Source organism: Oncorhynchus keta, chromosome 4 (genome assembly GCF_023373465.1).
Source record: "Oncorhynchus keta strain PuntledgeMale-10-30-2019 chromosome 4, Oket_V2, whole genome shotgun sequence".
Lineage (NCBI taxonomy): Eukaryota > Metazoa > Chordata > Actinopteri > Salmoniformes > Salmonidae > Oncorhynchus > Oncorhynchus keta.
The window spans coordinates 47,327,031-47,354,468 of NC_068424.1; the positions used below are offsets into that span (position 1 = coordinate 47,327,031).

General features: G+C 42.5%; 2 protein-coding genes across 2 annotated transcripts; one reads left to right on the forward strand and one right to left on the reverse strand.

Moving 5' to 3' along the window:
- The first annotated feature begins 128 nt into the window (after window positions 1-128).
- On the forward strand, window positions 129-6,541 carry LOC118376002 (myozenin-2-like). Its single transcript, XM_035762654.2, has 6 exons — window positions 129-322; window positions 1,420-1,504; window positions 2,717-2,874; window positions 3,749-3,854; window positions 4,319-4,493; window positions 5,682-6,541. The coding sequence occupies exons 2-6, from the start codon at window positions 1,426-1,428 to the stop codon at window positions 5,866-5,868; spliced, it is 705 nt and encodes a 234-aa protein (XP_035618547.1). The 5' UTR covers window positions 129-322; window positions 1,420-1,425; the 3' UTR covers window positions 5,869-6,541.
- LOC118375992 (pre-mRNA-splicing factor RBM22-like) lies at window positions 6,466-26,174 on the reverse strand. The gene is made up of 11 exons (XM_035762643.2): window positions 26,007-26,174; window positions 20,936-20,989; window positions 20,799-20,828; window positions 16,938-17,070; window positions 9,622-9,722; window positions 9,347-9,519; window positions 8,933-9,133; window positions 8,618-8,782; window positions 8,292-8,380; window positions 8,074-8,202; window positions 6,466-7,038 (listed from the first exon to the last, which is right to left on the reverse strand). The coding sequence occupies exons 1-11, from the start codon at window positions 26,058-26,060 to the stop codon at window positions 6,902-6,904; spliced, it is 1,266 nt and encodes a 421-aa protein (XP_035618536.1). The 5' UTR covers window positions 26,061-26,174; the 3' UTR covers window positions 6,466-6,901.
- Window positions 26,175-27,438: the final 1,264 nt, after the last annotated feature.

Genomic DNA, 27,438 nt, shown 5'->3' on the forward strand with positions numbered 1-27,438 from the left:
TCAGGGACACAGGAGGGCATGGTTGTAAATCCTTACACCCTTACACCCCCCCAACCAGCCCTCTCATCTTACCCCCTTGCCCCCCTCATCCCCTGGCTCTCTCGCTCCTCGCCTCTGTTAAAATAACCTGTGAGGTTAGCACCCGGAGCATCCAGGGATCACTGGTATACAAACTGTTCCCTCACAGATGAGAAGCATCAGAGTGGGATAGGGAGTCATCCCAGATTCAGAGACGATAAATCACACAGCGATATACTCACCTCATATCACCTCATTTCATCTCACATCACCTCTACAGCTGAACCTGTGAGAAGAGAGACAGGTAAGATGGAATCATAGGCAGGATCTGGGGTTGATCTAGGCAACCTACAAGATTTTACTCCAACTTGGGTATTGTCCAGCACAGTGCAGTGTGAATACGTCAACGGATGTGTGTGAAAATGTAATATTCATGTCTTACAGCAGGAAACACAGATGTAACTTCCTGTTTATACATGCTATTTGTTATCCATCTGCCAGCCATGCTGATGGGCAGAGGTGGAAAAAGTACCCAACTGTCATACTTGAGTAAAAGTAAAGATACCTTAATAGAAAATGGCTCAAGTAAAAGTGAAAGTCACCCAGTAAAATACTACTTAAGTAAAAGTCAAACGACACCATTTTCTAGTTATTTTTTATATATTTTTTTACAGATAGCCAGGGGCACACTCCAACATATAATTTACAAACCAAGCATTTGTGTTTAGTGAGTCTGCCAGATCAGAGGCAGTAGGGATGACAAGGGATGTTATCTTGATAAATGTGTGAATTGGACCATTTTCCTGTCCTGCCAAGCATTCAAAATGTAACTAGTACTTTTGGGAGTCAGGGAAAATCTATGGGATAAAAGTACATACTTTTTTTCGGAATCTAGTGAAGCAAAAGTAAAAGTTGTCCAAAATATAAATAGTAAAGTAAAGTACAGATACCCCCAAAAAGTACTTTAAAGTATTTTTTACTTATGTACTTTACACCCCCGCTGATGGGGAGCAGTCATGCAGCTACAGCTTATGTTTGGAGCACACATCTTACTGTGGTGTTCAAAGTTAATGATAGCTTCCAGAAAAAAGCTAATCTCTAAGGGACTTTCTATATTAGATCTAGAGAATATATTACGCTCAAACAACATATTCATGAGTTCTATTCATGTTTCCATACACAAAAGATGAGTTGTGTGGAACTGTTAAAATTATACTCTGATTAATTCATGTGCATGTTTTTTTTGTGTTTTTATTGGGGGGGGGGGGTCTTTGATTGACACACTGTAGCCAACTACTGTGATCTTGTAAAAGATCTAAAAGATGTGTTTGAGCGTGTATTCCCAAACCAGAGCCTAACGTGAACTCTGTTCATCCGTTCACCTCATCCATCCCCCACCAGAGGAAGATGATGCAATCAGTGTATGATGACCTGTCCAAGCAGAGTATACAGCAAGCCAAGGCTCTGTGTACAGAGGCCAGGGGAGGTAAGACTATAGAGATATATTCAATGACTATTCCCATTCAATTCTATAGTTACATTCAACTGAATATACTTTATTGATCTCCCGAAGGGGAGATCAGCTCTGAGAACAGCAGAGTTCTAATGTCTGTCAGCCTAGACATGGAACTGAATAAACCTGACTAAACTCCAAAGCGGGGACATTAGGTTTGACTTAGAGACTGGAGTTAGAACTCTGGAGTTAGAACTCTCAGTGGGCCGAACAATACTCAGGAGGCATTCTGTGTGGTTTTGTTTGTCTGTTTTCTGATGGTCTCAGCCAGCAGCAGGTGCTGGCATCAGACCCATCTGACTCAGCATAATGTGATCCCCCGGTTGGTGGGTTTTAAACAGGCACTTCAAAAGGCAAGTCCTGTCGACAATGCAGCTGGCATAAGGCAGGAATTCACATAAACTTGACTGAGAGAGTGAGAGAGAGAGAGAGAGAGAGAGAGAGAGAGAGAGAAGAGAGGAAGACAGAAAAAGAGAAAGAGAGAGACAGAGTTCCTATAAGAGATACTTCTTACAAACATCCTATTTATATACCCAGTTACCCATGCAACACTGCACCACAAAAAAACATTACACACCCTCAGCCTGCATCTCTCAGGGCTATTCCAAAGTTATAGTGTAATGCTACAATCTGGTGGCAATGCATGGGGCCAAATAGGAAACTCAACACTAGGTTTTGTGGATAAGTGATGATATGATATTTGAGGTTATGGTTTATGGGTCGGGTCAGTTGATCTTCAATAAATAGTTTGGAGCTGAGAGGAGCCAGAGACCTTAATCTCCTACGTACTGAAAAAGAACACTTCAGAACACTTCATGAGTCATGAGGAAACCCCTGTCGCTGGGGGAAGCCAGGTTCTCTCTTTGTGATTCAACATTCACAGGGGTTCTCTGACTGACACAGGCCAGCAGACAGAAATGCTACTGTGCAAGTCAAAGACTTAGATACCACAAATCAGATTCTATCTGATCCGAGTCCCTGTAACTGTCTTATTCTCTGTATCTCTCTGTCTCCAGTTCATGCCTTTCCCTGCTTACTTGTCTCACTTACTAAAATGGTTTAATTACTTTGACTTAGTGGTACATGGAGTGACTTACCCCCATACAATGGAAATCACTTTGAGACCTAGTGAATGACAAATATAATACTTTATCTTTATGCTGTGCTTTTGTTTGTGTGTGCCAGGAGGTATGAACTTGGGGAAGAAGATCAGTGTTCCCAAGGATGTGATGATGGAGGAATTGAACCTTCCGTCCAACCGCGGCTCCCGCATGTTCCAGGAGAGACTGAGACGGGTGGAGAGATTCACACTGGAGAACCAAGTCCATGACCATTACAGCAATGTAAGAACACACACACGTGCATGTATGCACGAACAAAATTCACGCACACACACACACAGACATTCTCATACATACACATTCTCACATTTCAAACACACACACACCCTGTGTCTCTCCACTACAGATGCCATGACATTTCAAATGTAGAACAGAATGCTCAATTAATGTTCAAAGACATTTTATTTCTATGGAAACACAAGGTAATACTGTACATATACATACATATCCACACTGTTAGAACCACGAACTTGTCATTCTGATGTGCAGTATTGTGCAAGCAGCTTGTTAGCTTGTTGGATTTATGGCAGAGCTGTTTGATGAAGCAGTGAAACCTTGGCCGTCCTCTCTCACTTTCTGCTTTGCTGTACACTGTCCCCTTGGAGCACGAGAACTGGGCCAAGGTTATTGGTAGAAATCAGAGGGCCACACTTTAGAAAAAAGGGTTCCAAATGGGTTCTTTGGCTGTCCCAATAAGAGAACCCTTTTGGGTTCCAGGTATAACTTTTTGGGGTTCCATGTATAACCCTCTGTGGAAAGGGTTCTACATGGAAAAGCAAAGAGGTAGAACTATTTTGTGTTTCATGTATAACCCTCGAGTGGAAGGTGTTCTACCTGGAACCCAAAAGGGTTCTTCTATGGGGACAGCCAAATAACCCTTTTAGGTTCTATACAGCACCCGTCAGGTGGTAACATAGAAATTCTAGGCGAAATCTACTGTAATGAGTGGATATCATTGGCTGTATGATGGAGATATTGAGGCAGTGGAACTGTCCCCAAAATTGGTTGTTATTCCATGGTGGTTATTTTCCCAAGATAATGCACACAACTGAGTTTGAATGGAGCTAATCCAGAATGTTATTGTGTCCCTGCCCAGAGGGGGAAAGAGAACCAGGCATATCTGATGCCTGGCAACCACAGCCTGATCACCACTCTACAGAAGACTGAGGCCATGAACGGCAGCCCCAACGTCATTGCCCCAGGTAGCTGGTAACATGAGAGGGATTAGAACCACATGGCTTAAAGGGATAGGTCACCCCTACATTTTGAGGTTGCAATATTGGCTCCGCTTTGCTTCAGATTACTTTTGAGCTATGGAAATTAAAAACTTTGATTTTAGGGGGTTTAACCACCCATTTTGGACATGTTACATTTTGGAAGGACAAGGTTAAACAAAACACTATTGCTCTGAGTTTGTTTTTAAGGCTGTGCTTGAGAATATCTGATAACACTCTGGGTGCTAGTGTATCTGTGTCCTGACCTAACAGTAGGTTCGTTTTTGGATCTGAGTGACAGCCAGCTAAGCCTTGTTTATTGTGCTGGTTTTACACCAAGTTTAACACTTTCTATTGTAGCCAGGACCAACATCAGATCAAACAACCTGCTTTAAATGTGTAAACCCTAAGAGCTTTCAGGGACTAAGTCTGGGACTGACATTTGACCTCAGGCTACGTGGGCTCCCTGAAGGAGATCCCTCATGAGAAGTTTAACCTGACAACCAGGTCCTACTGTTCCCCCTGGAGGGAAGCCCTGGGTGACAGTGACGACCTCAGGTCCTCCCTCAGCACCCAGTTCCCACAGAGGACCACACTACAGCCTGCCAACTACAGGTGTTTCAACAGGTCAGTCTCACTACCTCACTAACCCACAGGGGATCACACTACAGCCTGCCAACAACAGGTGCTTCAACAGGTGAGGAACTGAGATCACATGGAAGCCTGACACATGTAGCCAAGTCACAAACATAGAGGCCGTCTAACTAAAGGACTAAAGGACCTCTTGAGGACTTCACACTTCACTTGCTTTTACACCTGCATTGTTTGCTGTTTGGGGTTTAGGCTGGGTTTCTGTACAGCACTTTGAGATATCAGCTGATGTACGAAGGGCTATATAAATAAATTTGATTTGATTTGATTCACAGTACAAAGGCAGGACTATATTATGCATGTATTCTTTGGAAAGACAAATTCAAGACCCCACTCATCAAAGTAAGCGAACATGGCTCGGGCTGAGGCTTAATGCACGTTTAGCACAGGATTAGCGATCGGCCATCATCAAATAGAGCTGCAGATGACCGAAGCATGTTATCAAATGAATATCACAATTATCTCTTAAATTAGCTCCCCTCGGCACGCGTCCATGTTTCCACTGTTTGAAAAGCAATCCCGCCTCTGGCTCGCACCCCCTTGGACTGTGGCTGTCAGGCGGGGGGCTATTTTAACATGGGCTCGTGAGAAATGACCCCCCAGGGGGCTTGCATGCCTTTCAGCCCCTTAAAGACTGATGGCGCACAAAGGGGCTCATCTTACCCTGGCACACGCAAGATTGCGTTACACCGATGAGGCAAGAACAAAGGCTAAACTTGGTCTGAGACTCTCCTCACGCACAACTTTTAGTCTACTGTCAGTCATTTTGGTACCAATCATTGACTTACTCCTTTAATTAACAAGGTATCTGGGGTTAATTAAGTCTAAGTTTAAAATGAGGCATACAAACTGTGTGGGACAACTGGGAAGAAGCTCCATCTATAGTCAGATGATTCCTTAAGGGTTCTTCCTGAATTCCCAACAGATGTTGATTATTTCCGACCTAAAAGATGAGTTAAACCAGGCCAGCCAGGGTCATTAGTGGAGCTCTGTGTGGATGCCTGGGTATCACAGAACATCTAAAAGCTTCTTCTTTCTACCCACCTGTTGAGTGAGAAAGATCTGATACCCAGAGAACGTCTTTGGTGTTATGTAAGCTTGGATATACTGAGTCATTCTCTTCCTCAAATATACACTTCTAACATAAGCATCCCTCTCCCTCAGAGCGGCCATGCCATTCGGAGGCGCACAGCAGAAGAGTGTGAGGGTCATCCCAGTGATGGAGTTCGAACTGTTGGACTCCCAGCGCCTCCCTGGTACGACCCTGGACCGCATGTGTAAACGGCCCAACTTCAACAGAGTACCACGGGGATGGGGTCACGACTACTCCCCTGAATCCACCGATCTGTGAGAGGACCACCACTCACCTATTACCTTTCAAACTTCCTGTGACCTTTGTGAAATCGCAGGCTAAAAGACTTAAGCATCGTTTTACTCTTATTACCCTTCCCTCCTGATTCAAAGATGACTCCCTCTAGAATAGGTAGCCCCAAACTATTTTTATATTAAGATGCTTTCATCTATTTAATGGTTATATTAGGATAAGGGTCTGTGGTTAGGGGCAAGTTCTAATCCGAGCCCTCTGGTATTCAGTCAGTGCCATAGGGAAAGACATGGGTGAATGATAAGATTGTTTCCTGATGAGAGCTCTGTGGATGGGCCTGTGTGGAGGCCAACTGAGGACTTCTGAATCAATCAACAGTTCATTATGAGAGTTGAGCCCAGGCGGCAAATGACAGCCAGTTGAGGGGAGAGGTGATTTGTCTCTATAATTAAAAAAAAACGCCCTCTTCCTTAGCCCAACTGCCCCATTTCCCTCACCACTTGCCTCCCAACTCTACATAACCTTTGGCTCCCTTCCCTCTCTCCTACCATCACATTTCCTTCCTCCGTCTTTCTTGCCCTCTGTTATAAAGGATTGATTTTGTGATATTGATTGCTTTAAATGTAAATGATAGAGAACTTGTTTTAATGGCAGAAGTGGACAACAAAACAATAATAAACTGAATCATTTTTGTGGAAAATGAACATTGTATCAAAAATCAAATCCATAATATGAATGAAAATCAACAGGTCTAAAAATTGTCCTTTCAAGGGGCTGCTCTGCAGGATGCCTTGTACATTTCAACAATTTCTCCATTCTGATGTTGTAAGTCTAAATACACTGATCCATGACATTTTCTAACACCCGGGTGAACCTCAAAGTTAGATGACATTGCCACTGGATGCTGATCTAAGGCCAGTTATGCATTTCACCCCGTAATTACAATGGTGAGGACTGGGGGAGGGTAAGCTGATCCTAGACCTGTGCCTTAGAGAAACTTCTGCCCAGGGCAATTATCTCAACCAGAGATGTTTGGCATAGCAAAGTATCATCATGGTAACTAGTCGCCATGGCGGGCAGCGTGGGCACCCATGCGCTGGGGGTCCTGGGACGGGTAGTGGATGTGTCCTGGGGGTCTCATGCCCATGGGAGGAGGGGGACCCATCGAACCCATGTGGAACATAGGCGCACCAAAACCTGAAGGTAAAAAAAAAAACATGAATGAACAAGGTACACATTACGTGTCACATTGTGTGAGCGCTAGCTCAGTGACATACTAAACTGCAACAAAAGAACATGTCCTCACGGTCAACTGCATTTATTGTCAGCAAATTTAACATGTGTAAATATTTGGATGTCTTCCCTGTAACGCAAAGCATTGAGATTGCCTGCAAAGACAACAAGCTCAGTCTGATGATGTGACACACCGCCGAGACATTGACGGACACTCCACCTCGATCCCGCTCCAGAGAACAGGCCTCGGTGTAACGCTCATTCCTTCGACGATAAACACAAATCCGACCATCACCCCCAGTGAGACAAAACCCTGACTTGTCAAAAAGCACTTTTTGCCAGTCCTGTCTGGCCCAGCGATGGTGGGTTTGTGCCCATAAGTGACATTGTTGCCTGTGATGTCAGGTGAGTACCTGCCTTACAACAGGCCTACAAGCCCTCAGTCCAGCCTCCCTCAGCCTATGGTGGACAGTCTGAGCACTGGAGGGATTGTGCGTTCCTGGTGTAACTCAGGCAGTTGTTGTTGCACGTCGTCTGCCACTGCGAAGACGATCAGCTGTCTGTCCTGTAGCACTGTCTTAGGTGTCTCACAGTACGGACATTGAAATTTATTGCCCTGGCCACATCTGCAGTCCTAATGCCTCCTTGCAGCATGCCTAAGGCACGTTCACACAGATAAGCAGGGACCCTGGGGATCTTTCTTTTGGTGTTTTTCAGAGTCAGTAGAAAGGCCTCTTTAGTGTCCTAAGTTTCCATAACTGTGACCTTAATTGCCTACCGTCTGTAAGCTGTTAGTGTCTTAATGACAGTTCCAGAGGTGCATGTTCATTGTTTATGGTTCATTGAACAAGCATGGGAAACAGTGTTTAAACCCTTTACAATGAAGATCTGTGAAGTTATCTTTGAAAGATAGGGTCCTGAAAAAGGGACATGTCTTTTTTGGCTGAGTTTATAAGTATGGCCAGAATTTTTCCAGGGCAACAAAGGTGTGACTGGTACCTGGAGGTGGTGGGTTGATGCCGGGCGGTGGGGGCAGAGAGATGTTCATGACATTAGGAGATGTACCAGGGTCAAGATTGAAGTAGTTAGTGGGAGTGTCTTCTTCCAGAGCAGGGGGTGGGGGGAGAGCTGTGGGAGAGAGAAGCGAGTCAGAACAACAACACAGACAGGCTCACACACATACACACAAAGTTTCAAAGCCTCCCAGACAGACTTACCTCCAGGCAGTCCTGGCACAGGGTCTAATCTGGTTCCCATCTCACTGACCCCATCCTGGTAGGCCTCCTTTCCTCTGGCTGCCTGAGACCTGGACAGTCACAACACATTAGGGTACACAGTGGGTAGAGTGCAGGGATGCATGGAGACCAAATATAAAGACTCCCAAATATTTTTGCCCTGCCGTTTCTACATTTACATTTAAGTCATTTAGCAGACGCTCTTATCCAGAGCGACTTCTACAAGGTTGTCACCATCTGGCTAGAAAGGAAAGACTTCCAATACATTCTCCTCTTTTCCTCATAACTGGTAAGCTTTGACCTCTTACCTGCCCCACTTGACGGTGAGCCTGCGTCCGTTGATGATGAGCTTGTTGAAGGACTTCTCTGCAGCAAGCTCAGCTGCCTGCCGTGTGGCAAACTGGATGAAGGCACACTGCTGCCTCTGGACAATGGTGGTGGTCCGGATCTCCCCAAACTGATAGAAGTGATTCCTGTAGAAACAGACAGACACACAACAATTGAGGGCACAAGTTCCCAACTGCGTCACAGATCATTCAAACTGACTACCAGCAATCCTGGTATATTTTGGAAAAGCAAAAAAAAAAACAGTTCAAATCAACTGACACTAATCAGAAACCTACCTCAGCTCTGCATCTGAGATGGTATCTCCCATCCCCCCTACATAGAGTGTGGTGATGGTCTTGTCCTCAGGCGTGTCCAGTCTGGGCATGGTGGAGGCTCGTTTCAGCAGCTTGTCAGCCACTGGGTCATTAATACCATAGTAACGGTCCTTAATGTTCTGGTCTGCCAGGGGATCATCTGGGTCTGTGGGCTTCTCGTGCCTGATGCGGCAGGGAGAGAGTGTGCATGAGAAGGAATAGTTCTCCCCAGTCAATGTAGGTTGATTTCTTGCTCAACAGCACCACCAAGTGAAATGTCATTACAAATCACACAGACAGGAGGGGCTGTATCTATATAGTCATTGTACTGTACACACCTGACACAACTGTAGCCCTTATTAAGAGATGGAGCTATCTTTTATATTGCGCTCTCACCTATAAGGACACTCCTCTCCTCTCTTGCACTCTCCCTTCACCCAGAAGGAGCAGATGTGGGGTCTGTTCCTCTTGTAGTAGGGTGTTGTGCGGGCCAGCTTCAGCAGCATCTCACTGGAGCTGGGGGCCTTACCCAGCAGACCCACTGGCCGTGTCCCATCAGAGTTCCCTATCTGAGGACAAAGGGAGTCAGGGGTGTTAGCAGGGGTAAAACACTGGAAGTTGAATTTGTGAACACAAAAATACAGGGGATGCAGCCATCTCTCCACACATACCTCTCTCTCAGCATTCTGTGTGTAGTACTCCTTGTTCACGTCTGACTTTGGCACGTCATCCTTAATGTCCAGCCCGGTGTCCCTGACCTGGATTGGCAAACCTGTCGATCACAGACGTGTAAATGTCTTGGATTCGGTACTGAATGGGGACTTAGTTTTTATGAGTTCGGTTCTGTTCTGATTTGGCATGCTTTGGTTTTCCATTTCAAAATGTAACCAATGTAGGTTTGAACATTGTTACAGAATATTGCTGTAGCTCAGGGTTTCCCAAATTCGGTGTGACTTCATCAAAAGAATGTTAATATTTACAGATTATTTGTTTTTGCTTAGATTCATCCAGCTGGTTTTAAAATATGGGCGAAGGTGCAATACCCCCACTCCTCAGTATGCTTTATATTTAACAAAAACTCACCCAAATGTAAAAGATGTATCCACCTGTACCAGCTCGGGTATGGTTCAGTACCCAGGTGGAAAAACACAATTACATGGGGACCTTGACTTTACTAAAGCCACATGACTTGAACAAGTGGTAAGCAGTGTTGTCCATTAGCGCTGGCAGTCGGCTAATTAGCCAGCTACATTTTCCATTTCAAGCTAACTTTTTATGGTCTTATTTTGGACCTAAGCTCGTCACCGGCCTTCCCAAACACAATCAAATAAAATTTTTGGGGTTCGCCTACAGAGATTTTCGGCATAGCCGATTAATTAGGGCCAATTTCAAGTTCATAACAATTGGTAATCTGCATTTTTGGGCACCGATTATGGCCGATTACATTGCAATCCACGAGGAAACTGCATGGCAGGATGACCACCTGTTACGCGAGTGCAGCAAGGAGCCAAGGTAAGTTGCTAGCTTGCATTAAACTTCTCATTAACAAAAAAAAAAACAATCTTCACATAATGACTAGTTAACTACACATGGTTGATGATATTACTAGGTTGTCCTGCGTTGCATATAATCAATGCGGTGCCTGTTAATTTATCGTCAAATCACAGCCGACTTCAACTTCCCCAAATGGGTGATGATTTAACAAAAGCACTTTCGTGAAAAAAAGCACTATTGCACAAATATACCTAAACATCAATGTCTTTCTTAAAATCAATACACAGAAGTATATACATTTTAACCTGCATATTTAGTTACAAGAAAATATTGCCTGCTAACATGAATAACTAGGGAAATTGTGGCACTTCTCGTGTTCAGTGCAAGAAGAGTCCTGGTATATGCAACAGTTTGGTCCGCCTGGCTCGTTGCTAACTGAACTAATTTGCCATAATTTTACATAATTATGACATAACCTTGAAGGTTGTGCAATGTAACAGCAATATTTAGACTTAGGGTTGCCACCCGTTCGATAAAATACATAATGGTTCCGTATTTCACTGAAAGAATAACATTATTCAAAATTATAGTTTCAAGATTTAACCATATTAATGACCAAAGGCTGGTATTTCTGTGTTTATTATATTATAATTAAGTCTTGGATTTGATAGAGCAGTCTGAGCGTTAGGTGGTAGGCACCAGCAGGCTCGTAAGCATTCATTCAAACTTTACTGCGTTTGCAGCAGCTCTTCGCAATGTTTGATGCACAGCGCTGTTTATGACTTTAAGCCTATCAACTCCTGAGAATAGGCTGACAATACTAAAGTGTCTATTTGAACATTCCAAGTCAAAGGTATATGAAATACAAATGGTAGAGAAATAGTTGGTGTCATAATATCATTCATAAATTAACTACTACCTAAAACTTCTTAACTGGGAATATTGAACCAAGAACTTTCATATGTTCTGAGCAAGGAACTTAAACGGTAGCTTTTTTACATGGCACATATTGCACTTTTACTTTCTTCTCCAACACCGTTTTTGCATTATTTAAACAAAATTAACCATGTATTATTTATTTGAGACTAAATAGATTTTATTTGTGTATTAAGCTAAAATAATTTTCATTGTTCATTCAGTATCGTTGTAATTGTCATTATTACAAATATTTAGATTTTAAAAAAAATACTTAAAATTAGCCAATTAAATCGGTATCGGCTTTAAGGTCCTCCAATGGTCGGATGAAAAATCATAAATCGGTTGACCTCTAGTTGACAGTACATGACAGAGCAAAAACGAAGCCATGAGGTCAAAGGAATTGACCGTAAAGCTCAGAGACAGGATTGTGCCGAGACAGATCTGGAGAAGGGTGCCAAAACAATTCTACAGCATTGAAGGTCCCAAAGAAAACAGTGGCCTCCATCACTCTAAATGAAAGATTGGAACCACCAAGACTTTTTCAAGAGCTGGCCGCACGGCCAAACAGAGCAATCGGGGGAGAAGGGCCTTGGTCAGGGAGGTGACCAAGAACCCGATGGTCACCCTGACAGAGCTCCTCTGTGGAGATGGGAGAACCTCCCAGAAGGACATCTCTGCAGCAGGCCACCAATCAGGCTTTTATGGTAGTGGCCAGACGGAAGCCACTCCTCAGTAAAAGGCACATGACAAAAGACACCTAAAGGACGCGGACCATGAGAAACAAGATTCTGGGGGCAAAGGTTCACCTTCCAACAGAACAACGACCATAGGCACACAGCCAAGACAACACAGGAGTGGCTTTGGGACAAATCTATGAATTTTCTTGACTGGCCCAGCCAGAGCCCAGACTTGAACCCTATCGACCATCTCCGGAGAGACCTGAAAATAGCTGTGCAGCGATGCTCCCCATCCAACCTGCAGAGACGAATGGGAGAAACTCCAAAAACATGTGCCAAGCTTGACACGTCATACCGAAGACGTCTCAAGGCAGAAAACGCTGCCAAAGGTGCATCAACAAAGTACTGAGTAAAGGGTCTGAATACTTATGTAAATATAATTACAGTTTATTTTTAATAAAAGCTGCAAATATTTCTAAAACCCTGTTTTTGTGTGTGTGGATTGATGAGGGGGAAAACAACAGATCAATTTCAGAATGAGGCTGTAACATAACAAAATGTGGAAAAAGCCAAGGGTTCTGAATACACTATGTATAATAGACATTATGGACAGTATATGAACAGAAAAGGTGTGTACGGCAGTAGTTATATAGGACGCGTCTACTAGAATATACATATGATGTTTAAAACGGAATGTAAATATTACTTAAGTAACCAATGTTTAATGATTATGTACATAGGGCATCAGTCACTACGGTGAAGGGTTGAGTACCGGGTACTAGCCGGCTAGTAACAGACTAAAGTTCGGGGCAAGGTACTGCGCAAAACTCAATTCGCCTTTGGGACAACGACTCCCATTGTCAGGACAGAGAAATATACATAGATCTCTGGCTGCAGTCAAATTTCTTTACACGGACGAAGGAGAGTGCATGATGCTCGTGAAATTGCATGTCCCTTGCCATGTACACTGAGTGTACAAAACATTAAAGAACACCTTCCTAATATTGGAGTTACACACATCCCACCTTTCGCCCTCAGAACAGCATCAATTCGTTGGGCATGTACTCTACAAGGTGTCAAAAGCGTTCTACAGGGATGCTGGCCCATGTTGACGCCAATGCTTCCCACAGTTGTGTTAAGTTGGCTGGAAGTCCTTTGGGTGGTGGACCATTCTTGATACACACAGGAAAAATTGTTGAGCGTGAAAAATCCAGCAGCATTGCAGTTCTTGACACAAACCGGTGCACCTGGCACTTACTACCATACCCTGTTCAAATGCACTTAAATATTTTGTCTGGCCCATTCACCCTCTCCATGTCTCAAGGCTTAAATCCTTCTTTAAACTTCTCTCATCTCCTTCATCTACACTGATTGAAGTGGATTCAACAAGTGATCATAGCTTTCACCTTGACTCACCTGGTCAGTCTATCATGGAAAGAGCAGGTGTTCGTAATGTTACTCAGTGTAAGTGGTAACGATGAGTCAAAATCCACAACTTAAGAGGCTTTCTGACTATTTATTTTATTTTGAGTGTAGTGGCGAATAGAAGGCCATTTACTGTGCGTTGATTGATTACTTATATCTCCCTCTCTAACTTCAAGCAACAGCTGTCAGAGCAGCTTACTGATCACTGTACCTGCACACAGCACATCTGTAAATAGCACACCCAATCTAACTACATTTGCACATAGATTTTTCTATTGTGTTATTGACTGTACGTTTGTCTATCTTATGTGTAACTCTGTTTTTGCCACACTGCTTTGCTTCATGTTGGCCAGGTCAAAATTGTAAATGAGAACTTGTTCTTAAATAGCCTACCTGGTTAAATAAACTTAACATAAAATAAAAAAAAACTGAACAGTGAGTGCTGACCAGTTTAAAACAGGTTTTGAACTGACTGAATAAAATCAACTTCCTATATCCCTTTGCCATTCATAAACGATACATGGTTATATGTCCATGGTATCGCATCGGGACAAGTTAACCAAAGGATTTCCTAGGATGCCGGGGCTTGCCAGGCAGTGACGCAAAAGTGAGTGACTCGTCAGTCAGGTGTACCTTACCGAATCGGTGAGTCATTAATTTGGCTCTTTAATTTGCATAGGCTACTGGTAGTCCTAGGCTTTTTGGTGATTAACTGCAGATAACATTTGATGAAGAATCATCACTGCAGGAACAATGGGTAGTGGGGCACCTCATTCTGGTCCAAATATGAAAATTAGGGAACCACCTTTCCGAAGAGGCAACGAGAATGCCCATCTGTGTGTTTGGTGCGCACGTCTACCACATTGTGTAGCTGTTAGCGATGATGCTAATGAAAACAGTATTCTGTTAGATAGTAAGGCTTTCCCAAAAACCTGCTCAATTAAACATTAACTACAAAATATCCTATGCTTACATGGCAGAATGATATGATTATATTCATCAATCCACTGGGTATATTTTTTGCAAACTCTACCATCATGTGCACTACAAAAATACTGTTAAAAAGCCTAGGTGCCCACTTGAATTAAAAGGGTAACTACATCCAATTCAAAAATTCTCCAGTGTTCCCCAGACCTCAAAAGTAGTCTCCTGATGTGGTTTAAAACATAAGGCTGGGGGCAGTATTGAGTAGCTTGGATGAATAAGATGCCCAGAGTAAACTGCCTGCTACTCAGTCCCAGAAGCTAAGATATACTAGTAATATGCATATAGTGGGGCAAAAAGTCTTTAGTCAGCCACCAATTTGCAAGTTCTCCCACTTAAAAAGATGAGAGAGGCCTGTAATTTTCATCATAGGTACACTTCAACTATGACAGACAAAATTAGATTTTTTCTCCCAGAAAATCACATTGTAGGTTTTTTAATGAATTGATTTGCAAATTATGGTGGAAAATAAGTATTTGGTCAATAACAAAAGTTTCTCAATATCTTGTTATATACCCTTTGTTGGCAATGACAGAGGTCAAACGTTTCCTGTAAGTCTCCACAAGGTTCACACACTGTTGCTGGTATTTTGGCCCATTCCTCCATGCAGATCTCCTCTAGAGCAGTGATGTTTTGGGGCTGTTGCTGGGCAACACAGACTTTCAACTCCCTCCAAAGATTTTCTATGGGGTTGAGATCTGGAGACTGGCTAGGCCACTCCAGGACCTTGAAATGCTTCTTACGAAGCCACTCCTTCGTTGCCCGGGCGGTGTGTTTGGGATCATTGTCATGCTGAAAGACACAGCCACGTTTCATCTTCAATGCCCTTGCTGATGGAAGGAGGTTTTCACTCAAAATCTCACGATACATGGCCCCATTCATTCTTTCCCTTACACGGATCAGTCGTCCTGGTCCCTTTGCAGAAAAACAGCCCCAAAGCATGATGTTTCTACCCCCATGCTTCACAGTAGGTATGGTGTTCTTTGGATGCAACTCAGCATTCTTTGTCCTCCAAACACGACGAGTTTAGTTTTTACCAAAAAGTTATATTTTGGTTTCATCCAACCATATGACATTCTACCAATCTTCTTCTGGATCATCCAAATGCTCTCTAGCAAACTTCAGACGGGCCTGGACATGTACTGGCTTAAGCAAGGGGACACGTCTGGCACTGCAGGATTTGAGTGCTCCCACAGTTGATTTCTTCAAACCAAGCTGCTTAACTATTGCCGATTCAGTCTTCCCAGCCTGGTGCAGGTCTATAATTTTGTTTCTGGTGTCCTTTGACAGCTCTTTGGTCTTGGCCAAAGTGGAGTTTGGAGTGTGACTGTTTTGAGGTTGTGGACAGGTATCTTTTATACTGATAACAAGTTCAAACAGGTGCCATTAATAGGGCCCTCTTAAAGAAGTAGTTACAGGTCTGTGAGGGTGACCAAATACTTATTTTCCACCATAATTTGCAAATAAATTCATAAAAAATCCTAAGATCCCCCATTTTATCTCTCATAGTTGAAGTGTACTTATGATGAAAATTACAGAGCCTCTTAAAGTAGTTACAGGTCTCTTGCTTGTTTGTAGGTGACCAAATCCACCATAATTTGCAAATAAATTCATAAAAATCCTACAATGTGAGATCCAGAAATCTTGCTTGTTTGTAGGTGACCAAATGGAAGTGGATCTAAAAAGGAGGTCCATGTATAACACTGGGATGTATTTTCATCAACATTTATGATGATTATTTCATTTTGCTGAAATTGATGTGGCACTTGTATTTTCATCAACATTTATGATGATTATTTCAAAATCAAAATCCAGATGTTTTTGGAACTACTAAACATAACGCGCCAGTGTATACTGAGATTTTTTTTTATATAAACATGAACTTTATCGAACAAAACATACATGTATTGTGGAACATGAAGTCCTATGAGTGTTATCTGATGAAGATCAAAGGTTAGTGATTAATTTATCCATTTCTGCTTTTTGTGACACCTCTTTGGCTGGAAAAATGGCTGTGTTTTTCTGTGAATTGGCACTCAACTAACAATCGTTTGTGTTGCTTTCGCCGTAAAGCCTAATTGAAATCGGACACTGTGGTGGGATTAACAAGAAGTATATATTTAAAAATGGTGTAAAATACTTGTATGCTTTAGGAATTTTAATGAAGAGATTTCTGTTTTGAATTTGGCGCCCTGCACTTTCACTGGCTGTTGTATCGATCCCTTTAACGTGATCTCAGCCATAAGAAGTTAAGCATTGTTGTAGACTTAAACAAAATGAGATGTTCTATCCATTTAAAACATTTTATTTTGAGATCAAAAACATGGAAAAACTAAACCATTAATTTATTTTTCAAGATATGGGCAGTATCTTGCAGTAACATTTTAAATAAGACTTTAAGCTCAACAGAAGACAGGTTACTCTACGTACTTGTGGAAACCACTGAGTAAGGTGGTACAGGTAAGGCATCTATGAATTGTATGACCTACCGTACTCCAGGTCAAGCAGACAGGTCTGACAAACGTTCTTCATCTTGCTGCAGGTCTGACACACCTCTGTTTTCTTGAAGCGCATCCTTGTTCCTGGACACCAGCGGAACACAGTGAAGGGACGAGCACAGATCTGAGGGGAGGAGAAGTGGAGAGCAAAGAGTTCAGTGTTTCTGCTACAGTTATTTAGTTGTCGTGCTAAGCTTCTTACATCTGCAAACAGCTAGCTTGTATTTTCTTGGCAAGTTGGGCCTAAATCTTGTTAGCCGCTTGGGTTGCACATTTTGGGGGGAATATTCAGAGGTGGAAGCCTTCCGTGGGAATGAATGGGAATATGGGAATTAACAAAAATATATGCAAATGACTATTAATACCATTTAAAATGAAGATATTTTCATTGGATATATTTACCATATCATATGGAGACAGAAACAAACTTTAACTTATGAGTAGACATAATTGCAAATGATTAAATCCATCCAATAAAAAAAATACGTATTTAACTTTTATTAAATGAGTTGACTCTTCACATGGGATGATTTCACTAAACAAAAGAAAGAATATTGAATGATCCCCGATGATCCTTCGCATCTCCCAAAAACATTTTCAACATACAGATGAAGTTAGAAGTCTACATACACTTAGGTTGAAGTCATTAAAACTCGTTTTTCAACCACTCCACAAATTTCTTGTCAACAAACTAGTTTTGGCAAGTCGGTTAGGACATGTGGCAGCATCGTGTTTTGGAGGTGCTGTGCTGCAGGAGGGACTGGTGCACTTAATAAAACAGATGGCATCATGAAGACAAACATATGTGAATATATTGAAGCAACAACTCATGACATCAGTCAGGAAGTTAAAGCTTGGGTGCAAATGGGTCTTCCAATTGGACAATGACCCCAAGCATATTTCCAAAGTTGTGGCAAAATGGCTTAAGGACAAAGTCAAGGTATTGGAGTGGCCATCACAAAGCCCTCACCCCAATCTCATAGAAAATGTGTGGGCAGAACTGAGAAAGCGTGTGCGAGCAAAGAGGCCTACAAACCTGACAGTTACACCAGCTCTGTCAGGAGGAATGGGCCAACATTCACCCAACTTATTGTGGGAAGCTTGTGGAAGACTACCCGAAACGTTTGACCCAAGTGAAACAATTTAAAGGTACTGCTACCAAATGCTAATTGAGGTTATGTAAACTTCTGACCCAATGGGAATGTGATTTAAGAAATAAAAGCTGAAATAAGTCACTCTACTAGTATTCTGACATTTCACATTCTTACAATAGTGGTGATTCTAACTGGCCTAAGACAGGTATTTTTTTTAAAAACTTGGATTAAATGCCAGGAGCTGTGAAAAATTTAGCAAATGTATTTGGCTAGGGTGTATGTAAACTTCCGACTTCAACTGTACATCTCTAAAATGAGAGTCTAGAAACTATAGCTTTGGTTGTCTTCCTCAGGCTTCCATGTCTTCTCCCTGGACCTCCTCAATGTCCACCTTTTTAACATCACTCTGAGTCCGCATCTTCACTGCCCAACCTTGTTGAGGATGGCTCGTTGCCAGGCCACCAATTTTTCACCTCTTGTATTGGTCGGCCTGTTGCGTGCTTTGGTGTGTGTGTTCCCAAACAAGGACTAGTTGCACTCTGAGGCGGCTGATATTAGTGGGATTTGGAGGATGATGGAGGCAACAGGGGAAAGAGCCGCAGATCCACAAAGTCTATTCCACCAGGTGGCTGATGAGATTTGCAGTCGTGCCAACCCTATTGCATCGCCATCCCAAAGCCCTTGCTTAGAAGTTTACTCCACCAGACTGCCAAGAGCCTTGCCCTCATCCAGACACCATAGGCCTAGTTGATCTCTGCACCAGACAGGATGCTCTTGCCAGCATACTTAGGGTCCAACATGTACGCTGCGGTGTGTATGGGCTCCAGACAGAAGTCTTCACGCCTTTTGATGCATTTCAGAACTGCAGTTTCCTCTGCTTGGAGCAACAGTGAAGTGGGCAGGGCAGTACAGATTTATTCTCTTACATCTGCAAGCAGAGTCTGAACATCAGACAGGATGGCATGGTCTCCCTCAATCAATGCAATGGCTACTGATATAGGTTTCAGGAAGCTTACCACTCTCTCCCAAAATACATCATCCAGGAGGATCCTCTTGATGGGGCTGTTCATATCGACAGACTGTGATATGGCCATTTCTTGGGGAGACTCCTTCCCCTCCAGGAGAATGTCAAACATGACAACACACCCCCAAAGGGTGTTGCCGGGCAGCTTCAATGTGGTGCTCTTATTCTTCTTCACTTTGCTTGGTGAGGTAGATTGCTGCTATAACTTGATGACCCTTCACATACCTAACCAGTTCCTTGGATCTCTTGTAGAGTGTATCCATTGTTTTCAGTGCCATGAGGTCCTTGAGGAGCAGATACAATGCATGAGCAGCACAGCCAATGGGTGCGATGTGAGGGTAGGACTCCTCCACTTTAGACTAAGCAGCCTTCATGTTTGCAGCATTGTCTGTCACCATTGCAAATACCTTCTGTGGTCCAACATATGATGTGGCACAGTATTTGCAAATGTACACAGCTTTTCCTTCTACATTAGCTGCAGTGAAATGTCTCCACACATCAGATAGTGAGTGGCTGTGGCATTTTCCTGTAAAGATTAGAAAAAAAAGAAAGTAAAATACAATTACATGTACAGATAGTTAAGCAGTTATATTTAAACAACTCCTTTGTAAGATAAATGAAACACTCAGTTAGCAGGCTCAAGTAAGCTAAAACCCACACGGTAGCAGAAACGGTTAACAAGTTAGAAATCATTTAAATGCACTTTACTGTAGGCTACTATTTACTAGTTGACAAAAAAATTGTCATGAAATGTATTCACCCCACCCAGTATTGTAATCAAAACTTACCAGAAAGCATGTATGTAGTCATCGGCTCAGACAGTGTCGTAGCGTGGGCTCAACAGCATCTCATTAGTGTGCAAGATCTTGAGAATCAGCTCTACATGTGATGGAAGTGCACTGCACATGTAATGAAGAATGCACTGTGCATGCAGAGGGTTGCAATTCTATTTAATTGGGGATAGTTTAACCAAAATATGCCACAAGACTTAGAATTGCCTTGTGTATCCCACAAAAAAAACGTTCACTGTTATAAGCTAACTTTTTGATGAATTTAAGCAAAATCCCCCAAATTCCCAGGCTTAACTTCCCATGGAAAATTTCCTGACCCTTCGTAACCTTATTAGCCGCTAATGCTAATCGCTAGTTAGCTGGCTAGCTAATAAATGTACTGAGAACAAATGTAATTAGCTACACAGTCTGATAATACGAGTGATGGTTTATCCCTAAATCAGCATGTTCGTGCAACAGTATCTTCTAAATCAAAGAGAAATACGCAAAGCATGAATACGTTAGCTACATGAAGTAGCTAAGAGATTAACAGATTATATGGTCCTCTAGGAAACACTTGACACTGGTTCCTACCCTGTCACCGTAACTCCTCCCTGGCATTTTCATTCGTTGTCAGGCCAAACACTGTATTCTAAGTCCCCACTATTATATTCTAACTATAGAATTATAATAATCATTCTATTTCCATGATTCTAACAGTTCAATTGAGACATATCCAATGCAAAAATACAATCTATTAAAAATGGACAGATTTGTATGGGGATTTTTTTAGTATTATGCTAATTAGATTTCCTCTAGCCATAGAAATAGACTCTAGGGGGTTAAACATGGCCATTGAACATAGTGGCAGGGCCCCACACAATATTTCCAGATATGTATTCACCGAATACTGCGCTTCCTATATTGCATAAGAGGACTAAATTGGAATAATGAATTATATTACCTTGCATTCTTTCCCATACTTCTCTTTGCTCTGTTAAAAAATTTTTTTTTTTAAAAAGAGTATAAAATTAAGGATTCTGCAGCAAAAGTTTGAACTTCAAAATAACAAGTGCAAATACAAACTGGAAAGAAACTCACCATGCGGATGTATGGATTTTCCCCCAAACATGTCTGACACAGAATTGGGAAATCCTGGAGGAAAATACAAAAATGTTAACTAAAAGTGCAGCCAACACGCAGCAATCCCGGTCTATCATAATAACAGAGCCTTGTGGTTTCTCTGGTCACAAGCTACACATTCTAAAACATTTCTTGCTTGACCCAGTGTGTACTCTGGCCATATGCTACAAGTGCTGGATCCAGTAGCACCTACTTTACCATCTGTTGGAAGATGTGGTTTCAGTCAAACTTCTAACCATTCAGGTCTTCAACATCAACCACCTCATCAGGAAGCCTAAATATAAGTATCTCCTGAGAGCACAAACTTCCTGTGTGAAGTCTTGGGTTGCAGGGTTCACACCCAAGAGAGAGAGTGAGGTGAGTGTTTGTTTACAACTGTTTTGAGTTAGAATCAAAATACTAACATAATAGGCTAATATTTCTAACTCATTGACAAGAGTTATCATACAAAATGAAGTCTGAAGTATGAGGGCCAGACGTATTAGGCCTATATGGGAACTGGAGGCATATAGAGAGAAGTTGGGAAAAGAGAGGATTGTCCTCCAAAGTCAACCCAGAATACGATCTGTGCAACCTGACAGTACTTCTCATGGCTGGTTGATGTGTCAGGTTGCTTTCGCGTAACCGGTTGTAACTGAACCCCTAAAAGATAGGGCTCAACATCCTTACAATTCATACACTGCCAGTTCACATGAGCCTGTGCTATTCTGACTATGTGATGGTTATTGAGGGACCCCTTTTCCCCCTGACTGTCCCAAGTCGTGTGTACGTATTAGTCAATATAACTTTATAACTACACTGCTCAAAAAAATAAAGGGAACACTTAAACAACACAATGTAACTCCAAGTAAATCACACTTCTGTGAAATCAAACTGTCCACTTAGGAAGCAACACAGACAATAAATGTCACATACTGTTGTGCAAATGGAATAGACAACAGGTGGAAATTATAGGCAATTAGCAAGACACCCCCAATAAAGGAGTGGTTCTGCAGGTGGTGACCACAGACCACTTCTCAGTTCCTATGCTTCCTGGCTGATGTTTTGGTCACTTTTGAATGCTGGCAGTGCTTTCACTCTAGTGGTAGCATGAGACAGAGTCTACAACCCACACAAGTGGCTCAGGTAGTGCAGCTCATCCAGGATGGCACATCAATGCGAGCTGTGGCAAGAAGGTTTGCTGTGTCTGTCAGCGTAGTGTCCAGAGCATGGAGGCGCTACCAGGAGACATGCCAGTACATCGGGAGAAGTGGAGGAGGCCGTAGGAGGGCAACAACCCAGCAGCAAGACCGCTACCTCCGCCTTTGTGCAAGGAGGAGCACTGCCAGAGCCCTGCAAAATGACCTCCAGCAGGCCACAAATGTGCATGTGTCTGCTCAAACGATCAGAAACAGACTCCATGAGGGTGGTATGAGGGCCCGACGTCCACAGGTGGGGGTTGTGCTTACAGCCCAACACCGTGCAGGACGTTTGGCATTTGCCAGAGAACACCAAGATTGGCAAATTCGCAACTGGCGCCCTGTGCTCTTCACAGATGAAAGCAGGTTCACACTGAGCACACATGACAGAGTCTGGAGACGCTGTGGAGAATGTTCTGCTGCCTGCAACACCGTCCAGCATGACCGGTTTGGCGGTGGGTCAGTCATGGTGTGGGGTGGCATTTCTTTGGGGGGGCCGCACAGCCCTCCATTTGCTCGCCAGAGGTAGCCTGACTGCCATTAGGTACCGAGATGAGATCCTCAGACCCCTTGTGAGACCATATGCTGGTGCGGTTGGCCCTGGGTTCCTCCGAATGCAAGACCTCATGTGTCTGGAGTGTGTCAGCAGTTCCTGCAAGATGAAGGCATTGATGCTATGGACTGGCCCGCCCGTTCCCCAGACCTGAATCCAATTGAGCACATCTGGGACATCATGTCTCACTCCATCCAACAACGCCACGGATGCTTTAGTCCAGGTCTGGGAGGAGATCTCCCAGGAGACCATCCACCACCTCATCAGGAGCATGCCCAGGCATTGTAGGGAGGTCATAGAGGCACGTGGAGGCCACACACACTACTGAGCCTCATTTTGACTGGTTTTAAGGACATTACATCAAAGTTGGATCAGCCTGTAGTGTGGTTTTCCACTTTAATTTTGAGTGTGACTCCAAATCCAGACCTCCATGGGTTGATAAATTTGATTTCCATTGATAATTTGTGTGATTTTGTTGTCAGCACATTCAACTATGTGAAGAATAAAGTATTTAATAAGAATATTTCATTCATTCAGATCTAGGATGTGTTATTTTAGTAGTTCCCTTTATTTTTTGGAGCAGTGTATATCTCCCCTGTCTCTAAGCTGATATGCCCAATGGGACGAACAAGCACTGTTGAACTTAAAGAATTGACGTGCGGCAGACTAGGGAAGCCCTTGAGTGTCTAACTGTGGTGATTTTTTTTTATAGTTCTGAAAACGGTCCAAAATCCAGATCTTTTTTAAATGACTGAGATATCTTTAACAGAGCCCGAGTTGTGAGCTTTTAAATATGACTTCAGCCAAAAAGTAAAAACAGAAAACATTCAAATATCGCACTACATTTTCTTTCATATTTCACTTGAAAAGCACCAACACTCAACTTGATAAAACTGCATTTGCTGGTATTGTTTGCTTTAAATAACAACTAGAACAAATTATTCTACTTTACAATAATAGACTTCTATTTGAATTGAAATTGAAGCCAAATATGTAAATGTTATATTTCCAATATAAAAATATGTAAAAAACAGTTGCAAAAATAAATAAATACATTCTCTCTCATTATGGGGTTTTGTATGTAGATTGATGAGGAAATAAACTTTAATCAATTTTAGAATAAGGTTGTAATGTAACAAAATGTGGAAAAAAGTCAAGGTTTCTGAATGCTTCCTAAATACACTATCCACCAGCTTCTTATTATAGCCCCCCCCAGCCCTTAGCTGTGGTTTGTTGTTTGTCATATACCACACCCCCCTTTGGACCTTATTGCTTAAATATACCACAGCTTTCAGACAATAAACATTCAGGGCTTAAAACACCCAGTTTAGAGTGGCTTGTATTTATGGATGCCATGTGAAGCCAGGCTTCCCCAAAAGTAAATAAAAAAAAAATATATATATATTTTTTTAAATCTTTCATAATTATTCTACAATTTACAAGAGGCTGAAAGTATCTCACAGGAGAAAGCATCCAAGAGAGCAAAACAGCACCCCTCTGTCTTTCTACATGTAGGCCATGTATCTGATGCTGTCTCGTCCAAACGAGTAGGACATGAAGGCTCCTTGCTGTCCCCAGTCCACCTGACTGTGCTGCTGCTCCAGTTTCAACTGTTCTGCCTTATTATTATTCGACCATGCTGGTCATTTATGAACATTTGAACATCTTGGTCATGTTCTGTTATAATCTCTATCCGGCACAGCCAGAAGAGGACTGGCCACCCCACATAGCCCGGTTCCTCTCTAGGTTTCTTCCTAGGTTTTGGCCTTTCTAGGGAGTTTTTCCTAGCCACCGTGCTTTTACACCTGCATTGTTTGCTGTTTGGGGTTTTAGGCTGGGTTTCTGTACAGCACTTTGAGATATCAGCTGATGTACGAAGGGCTATATAAATAAATTTGATTTGATTTGATTTGACACTGCTGCCACCTGTAAAATTGAAGGCAAGGGAAGCCAGTAGAGTATCTGGCCTCTCTTGCCAAAAAAGTTAATTTTTATTTTTTAAGTGCCAATCAGCGTTGAGCTAAACTGAGCGAGCTCAAATGTGAATGGTCCAGGCGTACCAACAAAAAAAAAAGTGTAGAGGGAAGCCAGCTTGGATTTGGCGTCACTCCTATCAAATCCTATTGAGCGCACATGTCATTGACAGAAAAACTGGAATTGTTGCACCTCGTGTTAAATTAGCCATGGATAGAGATAGGGATTTGGACTTGCAGTTTTACTTAATTCTCCATACTGGCCAATGATTACAAGGGAGATTCTGATCCAACCATTAATTCAAATATTGTTGTGCCTAGAGGATGGAAGTTAAACATGTACAGTAGCTAGATGTAGAAGGCTAATATTAACTATCTAACGTTGCCCATGAATGTAAGTTAGGCTAGTGAGCAAGCATTTTAGCCAGGTAGCCTAGGACAACAAAAAATACATGTAGTGTATGTCAGAGTGATAGACCGTTATGTCAACATGAAAGAGGATGGCGGCAGTGGCGTTTCTCTACAAGTAGGGTGAGTGAACATGCGTTGCATGAACGTGCTTACATACAAGCCCTTAACCAACAATGCATTTAAGAAAAAAACAAGTATTTACTAAAACAAACTGAAGTAAAAACAAAACAATTTAATTATTAACAATTAAGGAACAACAAAATAACTGTAGAGGGGCTATATAGAGGGGTCACAGGTTAGTCGAGCTCATATGTACATGTAGGTAGAGGTAAAGTGACTATGCATGGATAAAAGTCTATGACTAGGGTGGCTGGAGTCTTTGGTAATTTGTAGGGCCTTCCTCTGACACCGCCTGGTATAGAGGTCCTGGATGGCAAGAAGCTTGACCCCAGTGATGTACTGGGTCGTACGCACTGCCCTCTGTAGCGGCTTGAGGTCGGAGGCCGAGCAGTTGCCCAATCAATTAGTTGTCTTATTGGCTCGGCCTTTTTTAGTCACATATCACGGTCGCAAGCATATGCATTAACAGGGGGAAGGCTACCCCGGTTATTTTAGCCACGCACCGCTACTGCCAGTTTATAACAAAATGTAAACAGCTAAACCAAATGCTATTAATTACCCCTTTCACCTGTGGCTAAACCGCTTCTAGTTTACTAGTTATCTAGCTAACTTGCGACACAGCCATGCTTGCGCTACTAACGTTCGCTAGTTGACGTTAGCCTTTGGTAGCAAATCATGATTCACATACTGAAGTACAGGCAAAGTGAAATTAATTACGAGGTTAGTTTATGGTTTCATATACCCTCATTTTCCAGGTTATAATACACACAATATTTATACGATTTAATACTTACCGCGTCTTCCCAATTCTGTCTGTTGTATGTGTTAGCTCCTAGGGACGTCGCCATTTTTACTTGTGGTCGTAAAACACAACCCTACCGCCCCGACAATGAATTCACATCCCACAATGCAGCACGACGCATGCTTCTTTTCATGACATTAACCTCCGCGACAGACACGTGCAACTATATTAATGAATATCTGGAATTAATTGAAGATGTGCGCCTAGTTTTGGAAAACCCAAATTAGCACATTGGAGCTGTAGTTGGAGGATGTTTCAGATTAGGGATGAACACTAATGGAGTCATAACACCCTAACGTTTATATAAGGTCGTGGAAGAGGCTCTCTGCTGAGACACCACATACAGGGATAATAATACATCTACAAGCCTAGAGGTTGGAGTATTCTGCTTGGCACAACAGGCAGGAGGTTGGGCTCAGACAGAGATGGGGTCAAATATGTTGTTTGAAGTTCATGAAATGGTGAATTTTTTCACAAGAAATTATGGGTCATTATTTTGATGACTTTTAAATTCATTTCCCAAACTGACTTGAGTAGTTGACCTCTAGGTTGAAGACATTGGTTCATCTTAACTCTGGACTTGGATGTTGTTCAGATAAAGGCAGTAATGCCCTCTCCTGCCATGAACTGGCTCACCTATCACTGGGTATAGCAGTCTCCTGTGTTTTCACATGGCACAGGACAGCCACTGTCCCTCCCTCAGAACACATCAATATAGTTTTTAATTATGTACTCATCCGACAACCTCTGTTTATTTATCGATTGCCCCTGTGGCCAGGGCGGATTTTAAATGCCTGATATACTCCCACAATTTAGCCACAGGACACACATAGTATTGACTGAGGACTGCATCTGCTTCATTTTGGGGAAGACAAAGACAATATATATAGTATATATAGTATATACAATATAGTTAACTCTCTCAGTGTTGGCTTCCTTGCCTGTCTTGGACTCCAAATGAGTTGTGTGGTGTTACCCCCCTTGCCCACCGGTCATAAGATCTGGGTGAGACAGGCAAATCTGTTTGAAGGACGGCTTCGTCCCGGGTTTAGCCCCTCCAAAATCAAATTACAGGCCAGATGTGTCTCAAGGTCAGAGGACATAGATGTGTGGTGACTTTATTCCCCTGAAAACTGATCCTGAATCAGTTTTACATTATTTGCTTGTTCAGGGGGATGAAGGGTTTGGAATGAGACATCGGCGTTCAGACAGACACTTGTTGTTAGCCCCTCTCTGTTTTAGAGAGAAAGAAGAAAGGTGAAGCCATGGAAACATACAGTGCTTCCAGCTATTTATTCGCTTAACTTTCAACTTCAAGTCTCCAATTGAAGTGGTCCTCATTAAATCTCGCATACAAGCAGTATGTTTGTTTTTTGGTCTAGTCTGTCAATGTGTTGTCAGCAACCTTGACAGAGATCCACATA